At 36.0% G+C, this 14644-nt stretch overlaps 3 protein-coding genes across 3 annotated transcripts; all 3 read left to right on the top strand.

Moving 5' to 3' along the window:
* Nucleotides 1-127: 127 nt before the first annotated feature.
* Nucleotides 128-6927, top strand: LOC105963565 (Transducin/WD40 repeat-like superfamily protein). Its single transcript, XM_012987978.2, has 17 exons — nucleotides 128-481; nucleotides 686-767; nucleotides 963-1071; nucleotides 1170-1254; nucleotides 1870-1956; nucleotides 2064-2165; nucleotides 2344-2804; nucleotides 3088-3169; nucleotides 3277-3453; nucleotides 3529-3582; nucleotides 3809-3901; nucleotides 3977-4042; nucleotides 4290-4336; nucleotides 4635-5336; nucleotides 5467-6054; nucleotides 6200-6319; nucleotides 6544-6927. The coding sequence occupies exons 1-15, from the start codon at nucleotides 365-367 to the stop codon at nucleotides 5849-5851; spliced, it is 2649 nt and encodes an 882-aa protein (XP_012843432.2). The 5' UTR covers nucleotides 128-364; the 3' UTR covers nucleotides 5852-6054; nucleotides 6200-6319; nucleotides 6544-6927.
* A 1869-nt stretch (nucleotides 6928-8796) lies between these two features.
* Nucleotides 8797-12180, top strand: LOC105964598 (polyadenylate-binding protein-interacting protein 12). Its single transcript, XM_088819198.1, has 11 exons — nucleotides 8797-8880; nucleotides 9028-9622; nucleotides 9784-9894; nucleotides 9994-10038; nucleotides 10143-10215; nucleotides 10310-10422; nucleotides 10534-10593; nucleotides 10690-10737; nucleotides 10829-10897; nucleotides 11684-11745; nucleotides 11843-12180. Exons 2-11 carry the CDS (start codon nucleotides 9092-9094, stop codon nucleotides 11886-11888), a joined length of 1158 nt encoding a protein of 385 aa, XP_088675324.1. The 5' UTR covers nucleotides 8797-8880; nucleotides 9028-9091; the 3' UTR covers nucleotides 11889-12180.
* Nucleotides 12181-13521: 1341 nt separating this feature from the next.
* LOC148769862 (uncharacterized) lies at nucleotides 13522-14061 on the top strand. Its single transcript, XM_088818833.1, has one exon. The coding sequence runs from the start codon at nucleotides 13522-13524 to the stop codon at nucleotides 14059-14061; it is 540 nt and encodes a 179-aa protein (XP_088674959.1).
* Nucleotides 14062-14644: the final 583 nt, after the last annotated feature.

A 14644-nucleotide genomic window follows, 5' to 3' on the forward strand; every position in this document is an offset into this window, starting at 1 on the left:
TTTTGCACAAAGGCCCTATTATTAATGGGCCGGAAAAGGGCCCAATTAGGCTCATTATTAATGGGCTTAGGTTGTGATTGTAGTCCTAAATAAATTTCACATAAAGCGCTTCATCTTCCCAGTATTTACACTATTAGCCCTCTAAACTTCATGGTATTTAAACCTAAGCCCTGAAACCGTGAAGATTGAAATAGGTCGCCGCATCGAATCCGCACCACACCCAAAATAAAACTGTATAGAAATCTAAACTGCAGCAGCGGCACTCTTCTCCGCCAAAATCTCCTTTTGCCCGCCATTACTAATCTTATTTATTTACTGAGCAATTTCGTTCTTCAATTTCAATTATTCGTTTCGAATTTCAACAATGTCTTCCCGCTTACAATCCGCTGTGCTCGGATCATCGCTCGTTTATCCAAATGCCGTCGTTTGGTCTGAAGAAAACTTGGTGGCCGTGGCCTGCGGCACCAGTGTTATAGTTATGGTAAACTTTGCACTTCTCCTTAGTTACTTAATTTCAAAGCCCTCACTAAACCGGTTGATCGTTCTGATATATGCCTGTTTAGAATTACGGTTTTATATGTTTTTGCTGTTGTTTAGTTTTAGCGATGGATTATAGTCATTCGATTATGCGTCTTTTGAATCGGCAGCTTTTACTGTTTGCTAATCATATCGTCCGCTTGTTTAGAATCCTGGTAATCCTGGAGTTCGAGGTATAATTACCATTCCATCAACCAAGACTTTTCCAATTGGTGTGATTGATTGTGAAGGTATGCTAATCACAGATACAAGTGTCTAATCTCAGCTAAATTTGTGGTTTCAGATCAGCTATGTATATATGGTAGATGGTTTTATTATTTATTTGTTTGGTTTTTTTTAGCTTTTCTGGTTGTAGCATTAACATATGTGTTTCGAGTTTGAAGAGGTGTGAATTTTAATTTTTTTACTTTTTTCATCCGAAATAGGTGCGGATTTGCTAAATGGGTGCTTGCTACCATGTCAGTTATCACGGGACGCTCGTCCTTCTGTTAGGTCAATTTCTTGGTCGCCTGTGGGTCTCGCTAACAACGCCGGGTACTAGTACAATCTATTTTAGCTGTTTTAATTTTTTTTATTGTGGCACACTACTTGCATCCATGGAGCTGATTATAACATTATTTTTAATTATGCAGTTGTTTGCTTGCTGTTTGCACCACTGGGGGGAATGTAAAACTTTACCGACTTCCTTCTTGTGAGTTTTCAGTTGAATGGATAGAGGTATGCAATTCAAAGGATAGTAGTATATGATGATTTCCCGTTAGTCATGTTTTAGTAACCAATTTACTTTGTCAATATCAGCTAAATGTACATGAAGTGCCAAGTCAAAAGGCCACCTTAAATGGTTATATAGACATGATCAGGACTATGTTTTAAGCTAGCTTTCTCTGCTCCTATATTCTATAGAAAAACATAAGTGCATATAAACACAAAAACCTGAATTATTTCAGCCTTTATGCCTTTACACGATCTTTGTTTTATCTTCATGTTAGTTGAGTTTCACCAACTATGACACTTTTGACTGACATTTGCTACTGGGAATCTCTTGTGTTTTCTTAGTTAGTGTCATATCAGAAATTTATATACGTATGGGGAGGCAGAAATTTCATTTCCCCTGTATAACTTTCATCCACTCTCATTGTTTCGTTATAATTCTACGTATTTACTTATGCCTCATTCCATCTTTGAAGCAGTGTCTATGCATATTTTCTTGCTGAATGATACTTAACACGATAATATTGGTTTCTCAAGCATACTTGAAATTATGATTAGTTTGTGTTCTAATGTTAGTGGATTCTAACATTTTCAAGTTGTTCTTCACTTTGAATTGTACAGGTTTTGGACATATCTGAAAAGCTGTATAATTATTTCAAGAGTACCAGTTTCGAGGAATATCAAATTGTATCCTCAGAAAATTTAGATGTAAGTTGTTTAGATTTCTGACACATTCTCCAGATGATATGATCTTGATGGTGTCCCTTTACTCTCATAGATAGCCGTAGTTTGATTTGGTCTTTCTCTTTATTCAGGTAATACCAAAAAGCGATAATGCAGATCATGAATCTGCCAATGACCTGACTGTCTCTAGTTTAAGAAAGGGTTGCAAAAGAAGGAGACGAAATGCAGCTAGTGTAATGTTCTCTGTTCATTGACTTATGATTTATCTAATTTCCCCAGTATCCAATCCTTATCCTGAACCAGCAGCCTTCTGATACTTGATTTGTTTCCAGTTGGAAAATCTCTTCATCCTGATTTCCGATTTTAAAACTTCATTAACACAGTTGGTTCTGATAATTTTTATTTCATCAGGTAGCAGCAAAAGATCCAGACGATATGGGAGGAACTAACATGTCACAAATTGTTCCTGTCTCTTCTGGTAAAGGAAAGCCTCGGAAGAAAGCTAGTGAAGACTGCAATCTCCCATTAGTAACCGTACAGCAGTATGCCTCTCGCAGTGAAATGCTGATGTCGCTTACTGTTGCTTGGTCTCCAATTCGGGGGACATTGGGGAATGGCGTTACTATTCCTCACAACTCTTCTAATTCCTGCTCTATTCTTGCTGTTGGAGGGAAGTGTGGTAGAATTTCGTTGTGGAGAATTCATGTACCTGATGGCTATTCTACTGATAACATTAGATATTCAAGTAAAGTATCGCTTGTTGGCCTTCTCAAGGCACATGAGACTTGGATTACAGCAATCAGTTGGGCATTGTACGAGTCTAACATTTCAAAACCCCACTTTGTATTGGCTACTGGAAGTTCTGATGGCAGGTGAATGAATATGCTAATCAATGATAATCAATGTCACATCTCTAAAATAAAGCAGTATTTATTTCTATCCAAGTAATACCATGCGATATCCACATAGGAAGCCTCGTCGAAATCCTATTTGAATAAAATTAAACAACAGTATAAATAAACAATTAACAATTACTGTTAAATATACTCTGTAATAGTCCAAGATTCTGAACAAGACTAGTTGAGAATTTGACCTTGTATTTATGTAAATGTGATGACTAACTTGATTAATTTTCCCCCCTCCCTTTTTTTATAGAGTGAAAATCTGGCAGGAAAATGGTGAGAAACTGCTGAATTCATCAGAAGTTATCTATGATTCATTTTCTTTGTTGAAGGAGGTCAGCATGTCATGTCACTGCTTGGGTTGCTTATCCTTTCAAATATATAAACCAGAAATTCTGATCAAATCCTCTCTCTTCAAATTGGTGATTATTCATGTAATTAGGTTATGACTGTCGATTCTGCAACAATCTCTGTACTTTCACTTACTGTACCCTCACATTCACCGGGGAAGTTGCTCTTGGCTATTGGCAAAGGCTCTGGTTCATTTGAAGTGTGGATGCTTGAGATGGCCACCAGAAATTTTGAAAAAGTTGGTTGTTATGATGCACATGACCGCATTGTAAGTTCTCACTACTGGTATTTTGATTTTTTCCTCTGGAGTGGCCATTAATGTATTTTCAAAAATAAACATCAGGTTACTGGTTTAGCTTGGGCTTTTGATGGGCGTTGTTTGTATAGCTGCAGCCAGGTACAATATTTAATTTTGAATGGTGCTACGTGGCATTTATCCATGCCTGAACGCTAAATGTGTTCTGCTTAATAGTTTGCATCAGTAGATATTAGAAACCAGAGTTTTATTTGTCTCATCTTCAGTCAATGCTACTTATAAAATACTTCATTCAAGAGGAATTTCATGTGATTGATAAAGCCAAAATCTCATCAGTTCGTCTATCACTTGTTTTAATTGATTTCAGGATAACTCCATGAAGAGCTGGATTTTAGTTGGGAATTCTCTCTCGGAAGTGCCTATGCCCTCCACTAGTCCTGGTTTGAAGTACTCACCCGATGTATGGCATGAATTTATTTGCCTAGTTTCGTTATTTACATATTTGTTTGCCAACTAATACTAATACTTTGTACAGGCTCCTTACGTATTTGACTCTTGCTTTGGTCTGGCGGTATCCCCTGGAAACTTGGCAATTGCCATGGTATAGTATTGTATCTTTCCATCTCTATTCTAGTAGGAAATTGTATTAGTTCCACCCTATTGATTTACTAGTCCGATTCGTATCAGTTATACACTAAATTTGACTCGAAACCAATGCTAGTATGCTTCCATGTGACACAGTGAAAGCAAAAAGAAAAGAGAAAAAATCAGACTTAGCCTTATGCAGAATAAATGGCGTTATAGCTGTCTTACAGAATATAGTCCTAAAAATTTGTGCCTCTTTGCAGGCTCGCAAGTTTGATGCTGATCTTTTACATCCCATGTATCAGGCAAGGTAAATGTCAAGACTTCTATCTTCTGGTAGCTTATTGTTTTTACATCATACATGCATGCCATGCTAATCTCACCCAATCTGCATTTATTGCCGCCCTTTCAAGTGCACCTTATGATCCCCCTTATTTTTATGCATCACGTTGTCAAAGATTGTTGAAAGATGAGTCTGCAAATCGTAGTTGTTAACATGACCCTTGGGAAAAACTGACGGATGAACTTTAACTGCAGTTTTAAAGTGTAATAGCTCAATGTCTATTTACCTATTCTGCAATAATGTATAAACCTTGTAAAATTTTCAGAACTCATAAAGCTGCTGTCGAGTTCCTTTGGATTGGAGGGCAGCAACTGGGCATTTCCTCCACATCTCCAGATATTAACAGTGAATATTTTCCTGGATTCCCTGAGAAAGAACTGTTTTGTTGGGAAACTAACATTTTATGGTCCTTGAATCAGTATGAAAATCTCAGCAGGCTTCTGAACATTTGGGATATTGTGGCAGCTCTCCTGGCCTTCAAGCAATCTGCACCTGAGTATGTAGGGCATGTCCTACTCAAATGGCTGAAATTTTACCTAAGGTCCCAGTTTGACATTTCTGTCACATTGCTATCTGAAATCTTTGAATTTCTGCCGAAGCTTTCATCCCGCCAGTTACATCTCATCAACATTATCAGCAGACATGTAATGCTTAAAGAATATAAAGCAGGCATTATGAGCAGTAAAGAGCCGGACCTAGAAGGGTTAAGTGGTGCCGAAGAAGAACAGGTAACTTTATGGATGGAGTTGTTTTTGGGCAGTGAAAACGAACTCTTGGAAAGGCTTGTGGGTATTAGTTTTTCTGCGATTTTAGGTCTGCTATCCAATTCATCAATGGATGTTCTAAAAGTTGGTTCCTGGAGTCCTGATGGATTCCTACAAATGGCGCAGTGGGTTTCACATAATCGAGAAAATGTAAAGGGTCATTCTGAATTTCTTGCAGCAGAAGTTAGAAAAGTTGAGAAGAGGTAATCCCTCGCAGTTTCCCCCATTTGAACTGCTTTTATCAATGTTGTTGTGTGCCAATTTCTCTCCCCATGCACTAAACTTTCAGCTTTCACTTAGTTAAATGATTTGCATTTATAATTTTTTGCGCAGGAGATTACAAGATATTTTGGGGTATGAAGTGGACGAGCAATGCAATTTCTGTTCAGCAGCTGTGCCATTTGAATCAAAGGAAGATGCAATGTGCTCAGGAACGAACTATGGTAATGGAGTTAGTCAGAGACATAAGCTAGAAAGGTGTGCAGTTACTATGCGTGTTCTCCCGACCAAACCCTCCTGGTATTGTAAGTGCTGTCAAAGACGGGCTAGAAAGTTAGCACCTAGCATTTTATTCACAATGCCCAAATATCCTTCAGATTTTAAATCTTTTCTAAAGTCTTCTCCGTACAAGGACTCCTCGACACCATGTTGTCCCTTTTGTGGGATACTTTTACAAAGATCACAGCCAGAACACTCTCTGTCACCATTACCAGTATAAACGAGAGACTTCCTCCTAGCTAGTGATTCTATAGCAGATCAACATTTTGGTTATCAAAATTTGTTAATTTATGGAAAAAAACGAAACCCAATTATTTATCTGCTCATGGGTTAATGGCAAACACTCCTATCTATAGAACGCAGTTCGTGCAAAACCGTGTTAAGTAAGGGACACCTCCAACTGTCATTGGCAAATGAACTTAGGTACGTTGATCAGATTTTCAACTCTTTAACTGCTATTCCAGGACACTCATTTTGGATCTCACTGTTTACTTCTACTCGACTTCGTAATTGTAGTTGTAGGATATACAGATTCTAAACTCACATTTGTATGTCTTAACATTTTCAGATTGAACTTCATAACTGCTATTCGGTAAGTTTACAAAGACACTGTTGGGTCAGCGGAACCCTTCGTACTTCTCATCAGGAAATTCGTTTGCGGATTCGGTGGTGGTAAAACATGGTTATGGTAAACTTCTATATTGATACATGTAACTTTATTTCCTCTTGTTTCTGATTAAGTATACTTGTTAACGCTGTAATTACAATTGGTTATTTTGTGGCAAATCAGCCGAAGTAGTTTTCATTATAAGTTAGATGTGGATGAATTATTTGATTGAATTTGTTGTTCATTCTTTTTCTTGAGCTAGTTGGCAAGTAGCTGATATATGAAACTAATGTACTTTTTGGCAGGTACATATGCATGGTGCTCATGAGTTATGGCATGTGAGAGCCAAGTGGGCCGAATTCTGAACCACCATTTATTATGAAGCTGAATTGGTTTCGCCAATCTCGTACAAGTGTTTGGTTGAGATTTAAAGCCTCCAATGGAGTTTTCTGGAACTCCACTCTTACGCCCGACATACACTATCACCAATTTTACCGGTAAGTGCTAAATATTTGTAAATTTAAATAAATGCAAAAGTTAAGTTTGTTTTCTTCATGCCGTAGTTGGGTCCTTGTTTGATTCGATATTTTATTGAAATGCTTCGATAATACTAAGTAGGACTGCACAAGAACATACTAGTCATGACACATGAATTATAAAGTCATGGAACATACCGTTTGAATTAAAAATTATGTATCTCTTAAGTTATAAGCTTGGTGGATATAAATATAATTATACTAAGATATCAATTTCTTTCTAATAAAAACTACTTTAAAGCTTACCATTTACTATACATTTATAATATTCCATATAAAGTATGCGTGATTTGTTCTGCATTTGTCTTTTTCATGGCTATTATTTGCTTAATTTAATATATACTAATTAACAGAATTGGATTTGAGTAGGAAAAATTAATAGTAATGAAACCAAAATTAAATTGAGGATAAGACGAATCTTTATAGGCACTAAATTATGCTAGTAGAGAAAAACAACTCAGTAACAGCTAAACAAGGTTAAGGCTTTGTTTGGTGATGTCCAACTTTCTTTAATTAGAAGTCTGTCTTATGCAGTTAGTTATACTACCTAAAACCCTAATACATGAAATATGTTCATTTAATCTCCCCTTGCCCTACTTCCCTAGCATACAAAAACGTGATTCTTTTTTTCTCTCTTCATTTTATTTTATTATATTTATTGAAATGCAATTTTTAATATTTGACTGAAATTAACATTATATTGATGTGACTTGTGAGAGGTAAATATAGTATAAAAATCCCATTAGAAAAGGGTGCACACACGCGAGTCATTAAGGTAAGGTTGCCACCTACCAATTAAACGACAACAAATACCAGAAAACGAGGCTTCTAGATAATGAGACAAATTTTTATTTTTATTTTTATTTTTATTTTTATTTTTAATTGATTCTACGGAACGACGTCGTATATGTATATTTGCCGTGGTGTTGGCGGTGGTGACCGTAGCATTAGCGCGATGCACTTTTCAAGAAGAGAAAAAAAAAAAAAAAAGTTGATTCTTCTCTGTTGTCACTGCTCTGCGGATAAAGACTGATTTGGAAAATGGCATGGTACACGTGGCAGCTCCTGCTGACGTTTGCCACCACGCGGAAAATAGTTTAGTACCCACTATAAATAATTCATCCATTTCTTATTTTTAAGAATTCACTTGGGATTAGTGAAATTCATTTGCCCCCCAAAAAAATTAATTAATACTCAATATCTTGAGAATATTAGGTCATATTTTGTCGTTTTATTACTCTTTTTTTTTTTTTGGTGCAAAAAACTCGCATTCTAAATATTTGGTAGTTAATGAAACTAGATAAATCCTTAACGGCGTTGAGTATACCGTGTCTTTTTTTGTGTAACAGCATGTAACGGGTCTTTTGGAAGTAGTATGAAAGAGAGTTAGAAAAAAAGTATATAGTAAATTCTCATAAAAATATAAATACCAAATTAAACCAACAAGATTTAAGTCTTTTTCTAACATTAAAAGATTCACGTACCATCCATCATACATTACATGATTACCATCATACACATCAAACTTACATGAATGGCATGGATAACATGAGATGATCCTCAATCATGTAACCATGATTCATCATTAATTTAATTATATTACAAACATATTAAATTTTTATTATTTAAAAGAAAAAAAGAAAAACTAAAATTGTTCTGAATTATATATAATATGTCACACAGTAGGTAGGGTCCTTCTCTCCTGACCAGTTTTCATCATATATTTTTGGGCGTTTCTGAACCAGTCCAACAAGCTTAATAAATAAACATAAAAGTGAATACTAATAATAATTAAAAAAAATAATAATAATTAAAAAAAAGCTAAAACAGAAGATCCGAAGAAAAATCCATAGCTGTGTTTTCTCTCTCATCTCTCTCTAAATACATGTACAGTGTGTAATTCCTTCCTTCTATATACATATATCTTCTCCTTGCAGACTCAATCTCAGTAAAATATTCTTGGAAATAGTATAAAAATCAGCGGAAAAAAAGTTTGTTCTGTTATTGGCTCATCCTTTATTTTGCAATCATCTTCCTTGATATCTTTTACTCACGATCTTCCAGTTTATTGGGTAAATGGACACCATTTAGAACTTACATCAGGAGGTAAAAAGGCTCTATTTTTATTTTTATTACATTTTTTTAGAACTCATTTTAAAGTCAGAAATTTCAAGCTTTGATCCGTTCGAACTGAGAATTTATGTTTTGGGTTTTGTTCTTTTTTGTTGTTTTCTGATAAATAAATAAAAAAAGAAATACAGACAGAAAAGGAACAAGTGCTGATAAGCGAGAGGCTCGCGGAAGGTTTCTTTGATCAATGGCGGTGGTGGAGAATGCCGGAGCGGACACGATGACGTCATCGAACGGCGACGCCCCACTCAACGATTTCGCGGCGGATCACCACCACCACCACCAGCAGTCGACGAAAGCAGCCGGGAACAACCAAAAGTCAACTAAGCCCACTGATCAGAATTTCCATCTGTTGCAGCAGAAGGTTTCCAAAGGCCACCATCCGCAGCTCAAGCAGTACCCGATCAACGGAACCGGAGCCCCGATGGAAAAGAAAGCTGACGTGGACGATGATGGAGGAGATGGGTTTAAGAAGGAGATGAGGGATTTAGAGGAAATGCTCTCCAAGTTGAACCCCATGGCCAAAGAATTTGTGCCGCCTTCTCTCACCGCCATTGGTGATATTGGTGGTCATCATAGAATTTTGGTGGTGTCTCCACAGGCCGCCGCAGCTATGGCGGCAGCTGTGGCGGGCCAATTTGGGTATAATGGTAATGGGTTTCTTATGCAGCAGCATGTTAACCCAGGCGTTCCGACTACCGGGAATTCTTTTAAAAGGGTTGGTATTTTCATTTACTTGACAATATATATCTGTTAAGTGAAATAATGCTCTGTGTTAGTTTCTGCTTAAAGAGTCCTTTTTGCTGTTTTATTTTTCTTTTAATTTCCTATCTGTTTAGTGTATGGGGAGGCGAATTAGTTATTTTAATGGTCTTACAGAAGAAAAATGGCTATACTAATGGAAAGCAGAGGATGAATAGCCGAACGAGCATGGCTCAAAGAGAAGATGTGATTAGGAGGACAGTGTATGTTTCCGACATTGATCAACAGGTAAAAGAGAGGCTTTTACGATTGTGTTTCGTTAATTCTTCATCGTTTTATTTTTCGACCATGTATAATAGTTTGTCCTATCTTTTGATGTGAATGCAGGTTACGGAGGAGCATCTTGCAGCGCTTTTTATTAGTTGTGGACAGGTATAAATATATGTGTTAGCTATATTTCAATCCCAATTCCCATGTTAGAATTTACAAGTAAGGAGTATGGTCTCAGTATTTCTTTTCTGCTGTTGATAATGAAGGTTGTGGATTGTCGAATTTGTGGTGACCCCAATTCTGTACTTCGTTTCGCCTTTGTTGAATTCACTGACGAGGGTATGTTGATTATCAGTTCTGATCATTAAGTTATGTATTTTACCAATTTCTCCTTGTACTACTACATTACGGTGCGTCTCATTTAACTTTGCAGAAGGGGCGATGAATGCTTTAAGTTTGGCGGGAACTATGCTTGGGTTTTATCCGGTGAGAGTACTACCTTCCAAGACTGCAATTGCACCTGTAAATCCAACTTTCTTGCCAAGGGTGAGAAATTTGCTACCATTCTCAATTTAATTTCCGCGGCACGTGTTTGACGTTCAAACGTTATTTGCTTTTTGTAATGAAGAAACTAATTTTGTCGTTGTGTCGCACTAGTCCGAGGATGAAAGGGAGATGTGTGTAAGAACTATTTATTGTACAAACATCGACAAAAAGGTATCTTTCGGGATTCACTATTATTCTTTCTTGGCATATCGCTCGAGTTAGACATATATTGATTGATTTGTTTAATTGTTTGTATTTCCGATGCAGGTCACTCAAGCAGATGTCAAGCTCTTCTTTGAGTCTATTTGCGGAGAGGTTTGTAGCTGCTGCTATGATAACTATCAAACAAAATAAAAATCATTTCTTGAAATCTTGATAATTTCATGGAATGCATCTGTTGACTCAGGTTCTTCGTTTGAGGTTGCTTGGTGATTTTCATCATTCAACACGCATAGCTTTCGTGGAGTTTGTTATGGTAAGAGTCTCAGGCTTCTCATTCATTCGTCGCTCTCAATAAAATCTTCAATTTCTTGCCAAATTTGTTTTCTGCTGATATATTTCTTGTCTGAGAATCCGTATGCGACTGTTTTGGCTTTATCCGAGTGATTATTATGGTTAGCCTCACTTGAGCTGAAGACAATCCACATTTAGTCACATGAGAAATAAAGATTTACGCCTTCCACCCTTTTCGTTGTTAGACAAGTTACCATATATGTAGTTGACCTCACAACTGATATTGTTCATTATTACCGAAGATCGTCTTTCTTTTCAACTTGAGCTGGAGACAACCTATTAGAGTTTGGATGCACGGAAGGTTGTATATGTTAGCCATTATGTTTGTAAATTGTCTGTATCGGAAGCATATAAGCAGATGTGAATGGTAGTGAAGAAATGCTTCGTGAATGCTTATGTTAGAGTTCCGTTTAAACGGTTGTTTCGGGATAACGATTCACTAGCAGCTCTTGCCTTTAATGTCAGTCTTTTCCTAACCCATCACCTAAAGTTCGGATAATTTAGCAGACAAATTTACCTGACATCAGCAACCTTGATTTGATGCTGTCCTTTTCCTGTGGTGATATTTGATCTGCGAAACTTAGCGAACTCGATCATTAGGTTGATACTTGTAGTTCGAGTTCTTGAGTTTTCGAGGGGTATTTTCGTAACTCCGCTATTGGTGTTATTTATGCTGTCCATTTTGGAGTTTGGACGTGTGCAACAAACAAATGCCGAACTACAACATTTTTTTTTTCCGGTTTGGCAGGCTGAGAGTGCAATAGGAGCTCTGAACTGCAGCGGAGCTGTCTTAGGATCACTGCCTATAAGGTTTGTTTTCCATTTCGATCCTATTGCATTTGTTCCTGTAATAAAACCTTATTTTCTCGTAAATAATTAATTTTCATTTTTAATCCCATAAATATAGGGTAAGCCCATCAAAGACTCCAGTCCGACCCCGTTCACCGCGCTAAATCTCTGGCACTGAAACCGTTGGATGAGTTTCTCTCTCATGTGGCTGATCTTCTTATGAACACCAGCTCTCTTTTATATATCTATATATGCATAGAAACTGATACTTTCTATAAGTACATGTTATCTATGTTTTATTTAGTTATATATATATTTTTTTCTTTTTTTTTTTCCTTTCGTTATGGTGTCTCGGCCGGTATTTTCACCCGCACGAGATGTGTGGTTGGCTGTTAAACTCGTAGAGTATGATCGATTTCGAGGCTTAAGCTGTGGCTTGACTATGCTGCATATTATTATGTTGAGTTTATTAGGCAGTATCTTTTTCTTTAAACACTAATACCATTTCATGCTTTTTCAACTTCAAAGTTGAAAGAATTCGAAAATTCATGTCTCGTTTTCCGTTGTTTCGTGGTTAAAAAATATGAATGCTCGTTTCTCGTTGCCGTATCGAAAAAAATATTTTCTGCTTAATAGTTCTGTATTATTTAAAATATATATATAAATATGTATTAGGGCCTTCTCCATTGAAGGATGGTGAGTGGAATTTATATGCGATAATTTTCATTTTTCCCTGTAAACAAGAACAAGTGTTGAATTAAATAAAATCCAATTTAATTATTTAATAATATATGAAAAGTAATTATGTTTATTGTTTAGTAAAAAAAAAAAAAAAAAGAATATCAAGTAGTGGAGTTTGGTTTCCTAAACCACTCTATTGCAAACGTAACAAAGTGAATGGAAAAATCTTTGTCTCTTAAAGGTAATGATTGCTGTCTTGTCTGAGGAACCCTAGTAATATATGTACCTACCTACCTAGAAACACCTAATTAATAACAAACAACTACAATTTAAAAATAAAATTATATTAATATTTCACCAATTTTTTTGGCAGTATATATAATTATTTCTATCTACTTATTATTTTGCCAACCGATCCTTCATTCCTATTTCAACCTAAACCACAAATATCATTTAAACCTCAGCTTGGAACCAGCCCAACAAAATCGTGTTACGTTATTATTAGGTATCATGCCCTAATAATAGTAATTAATTATACATTTTCTTGAATTTAATTAGCTGGTAATAATTTGTTTATTCATCTAAAAGTTTTAAATATTTAAATTATTTGTTCTTTAATTGAAAAGGTGAATTAAAAGAAAAAAATCCTTCCATTAGTACACCTATCAAATTTGTCTTTGTACATGTAAATAATTGTTTCTAGAAAACGTTTTAATTGGGACACAATTTACATATAATTTTTATTGAATACTATATAATAGCAAAATTAGGTCTCCACCACTTCATTAATAATATTTGTTTCCCTAATTCTTATTATTTGTAGGACCGTCAACTACTAGTACACTGTGCTTTAGCTGCTTGTACATTTGTAGCAAAAAAGATGACCCATTTCCATGCGCCACCATCCACTAACTGAACCCCCCTTGCATGCGTGTTGAAAATTGAAGTCTCAATTAATTTAATTACACTTTGCCCCCTCTTTCTTCATGGGCATGCAAAAAAGTAGTATCTTTCTTTGACTACTGTCTCATATATATATATATATATATCTCTATATATATCGGATGGCAGATTTGTTCTTAATTACTTCCTAGATAAAATTATTTCTGCAAAAATATGGGGAATTTGATTTCTCTCCGTACACTAATAAAAAAGCCATGTGTTAGATTATCAAGAAACAGAAGAAGCATAAATATTTTTCAAATATCGGATGGCAAAATTGTAGAATTCACAGCACCACTTCCGGTGAAGGAACTGCTGACGAAGTTTGAAAGCCGGTTTGTGGTGACGTCATCAAGAAAATTTTCAGACAATAATAATAACCTTCCTCCAAATTTTGAGTTACAACTGGGCAAAACATACTATCTTCATCCTTGTAATAAAGCTACCGATCATCATGTTACAACTGATGTGAAAGCCGCCGAGCCCGAGCCCGAACCCGAACCCGAACCCGAGCCAAACGGTGTGGCTTCTGTCAAGAGGATTAAAGTTGTGATTACAAAGAAGCAACTTCAAGAGTTGCTGTCGAACAAGACGTTTCTTGAAAAAATTATATTGGGGGTCGATAAAACGTGTTCTTCGGTTGGCGCTTCAACGAATCGCAACTGTTTGAAGCCTCGTCTTGCGCCAATTCCTGAAGAAAATGAGTTTGAATAATTCTTAGGTGTATGTAGAAATAAGGTAAATATATATATGGTGTATGTATGCATGTGACACTGGACTGATTTTGATTTTTTCTCTCATAAATCATAATCAGTTTAGTGTCATTAGTTAGTTAAACAGTTCAATAAACGCGATCGAGTATATTAGTTTCAACTTGTGTGTATCGATTTAGTATACAATCAAAAGAAGAACCTCGTACGGGTAATTGGGGAGTTAGATGTTACATCTGGTTATTAACAACGTATAAAATCCAACCGTAAATCTATAAACAATCACAAACACCGATGTTTTTGTGTACTTAGTGGGTGATTATTTAATCGAATGAACGGTTGAAAACTTACATAATTAGATTATTCGCGAATGATCATTTCACTGGGCCTGATTTAATCGGCCCTTATGTAAAATAACATCTTTCTATCCAGTTTGTCATTAGGGCTTTCTTATTGGGCTTGCCTATAATTTCGATGTATATTATAATGGGCCCATAAAATGAGTGTGAAATTTTTTCTACGTTGGCCAACTTTAATTCATCCGTCCGACTTTCACCTCAATTTGAATAAATTCCGGTAAATTCAAT

This window comes from Erythranthe guttata, chromosome 6, assembly GCF_056151865.1.
Source record: "Erythranthe guttata isolate IM_541 chromosome 6, IM_541, whole genome shotgun sequence".
Lineage (NCBI taxonomy): Eukaryota > Viridiplantae > Streptophyta > Magnoliopsida > Lamiales > Phrymaceae > Erythranthe > Erythranthe guttata.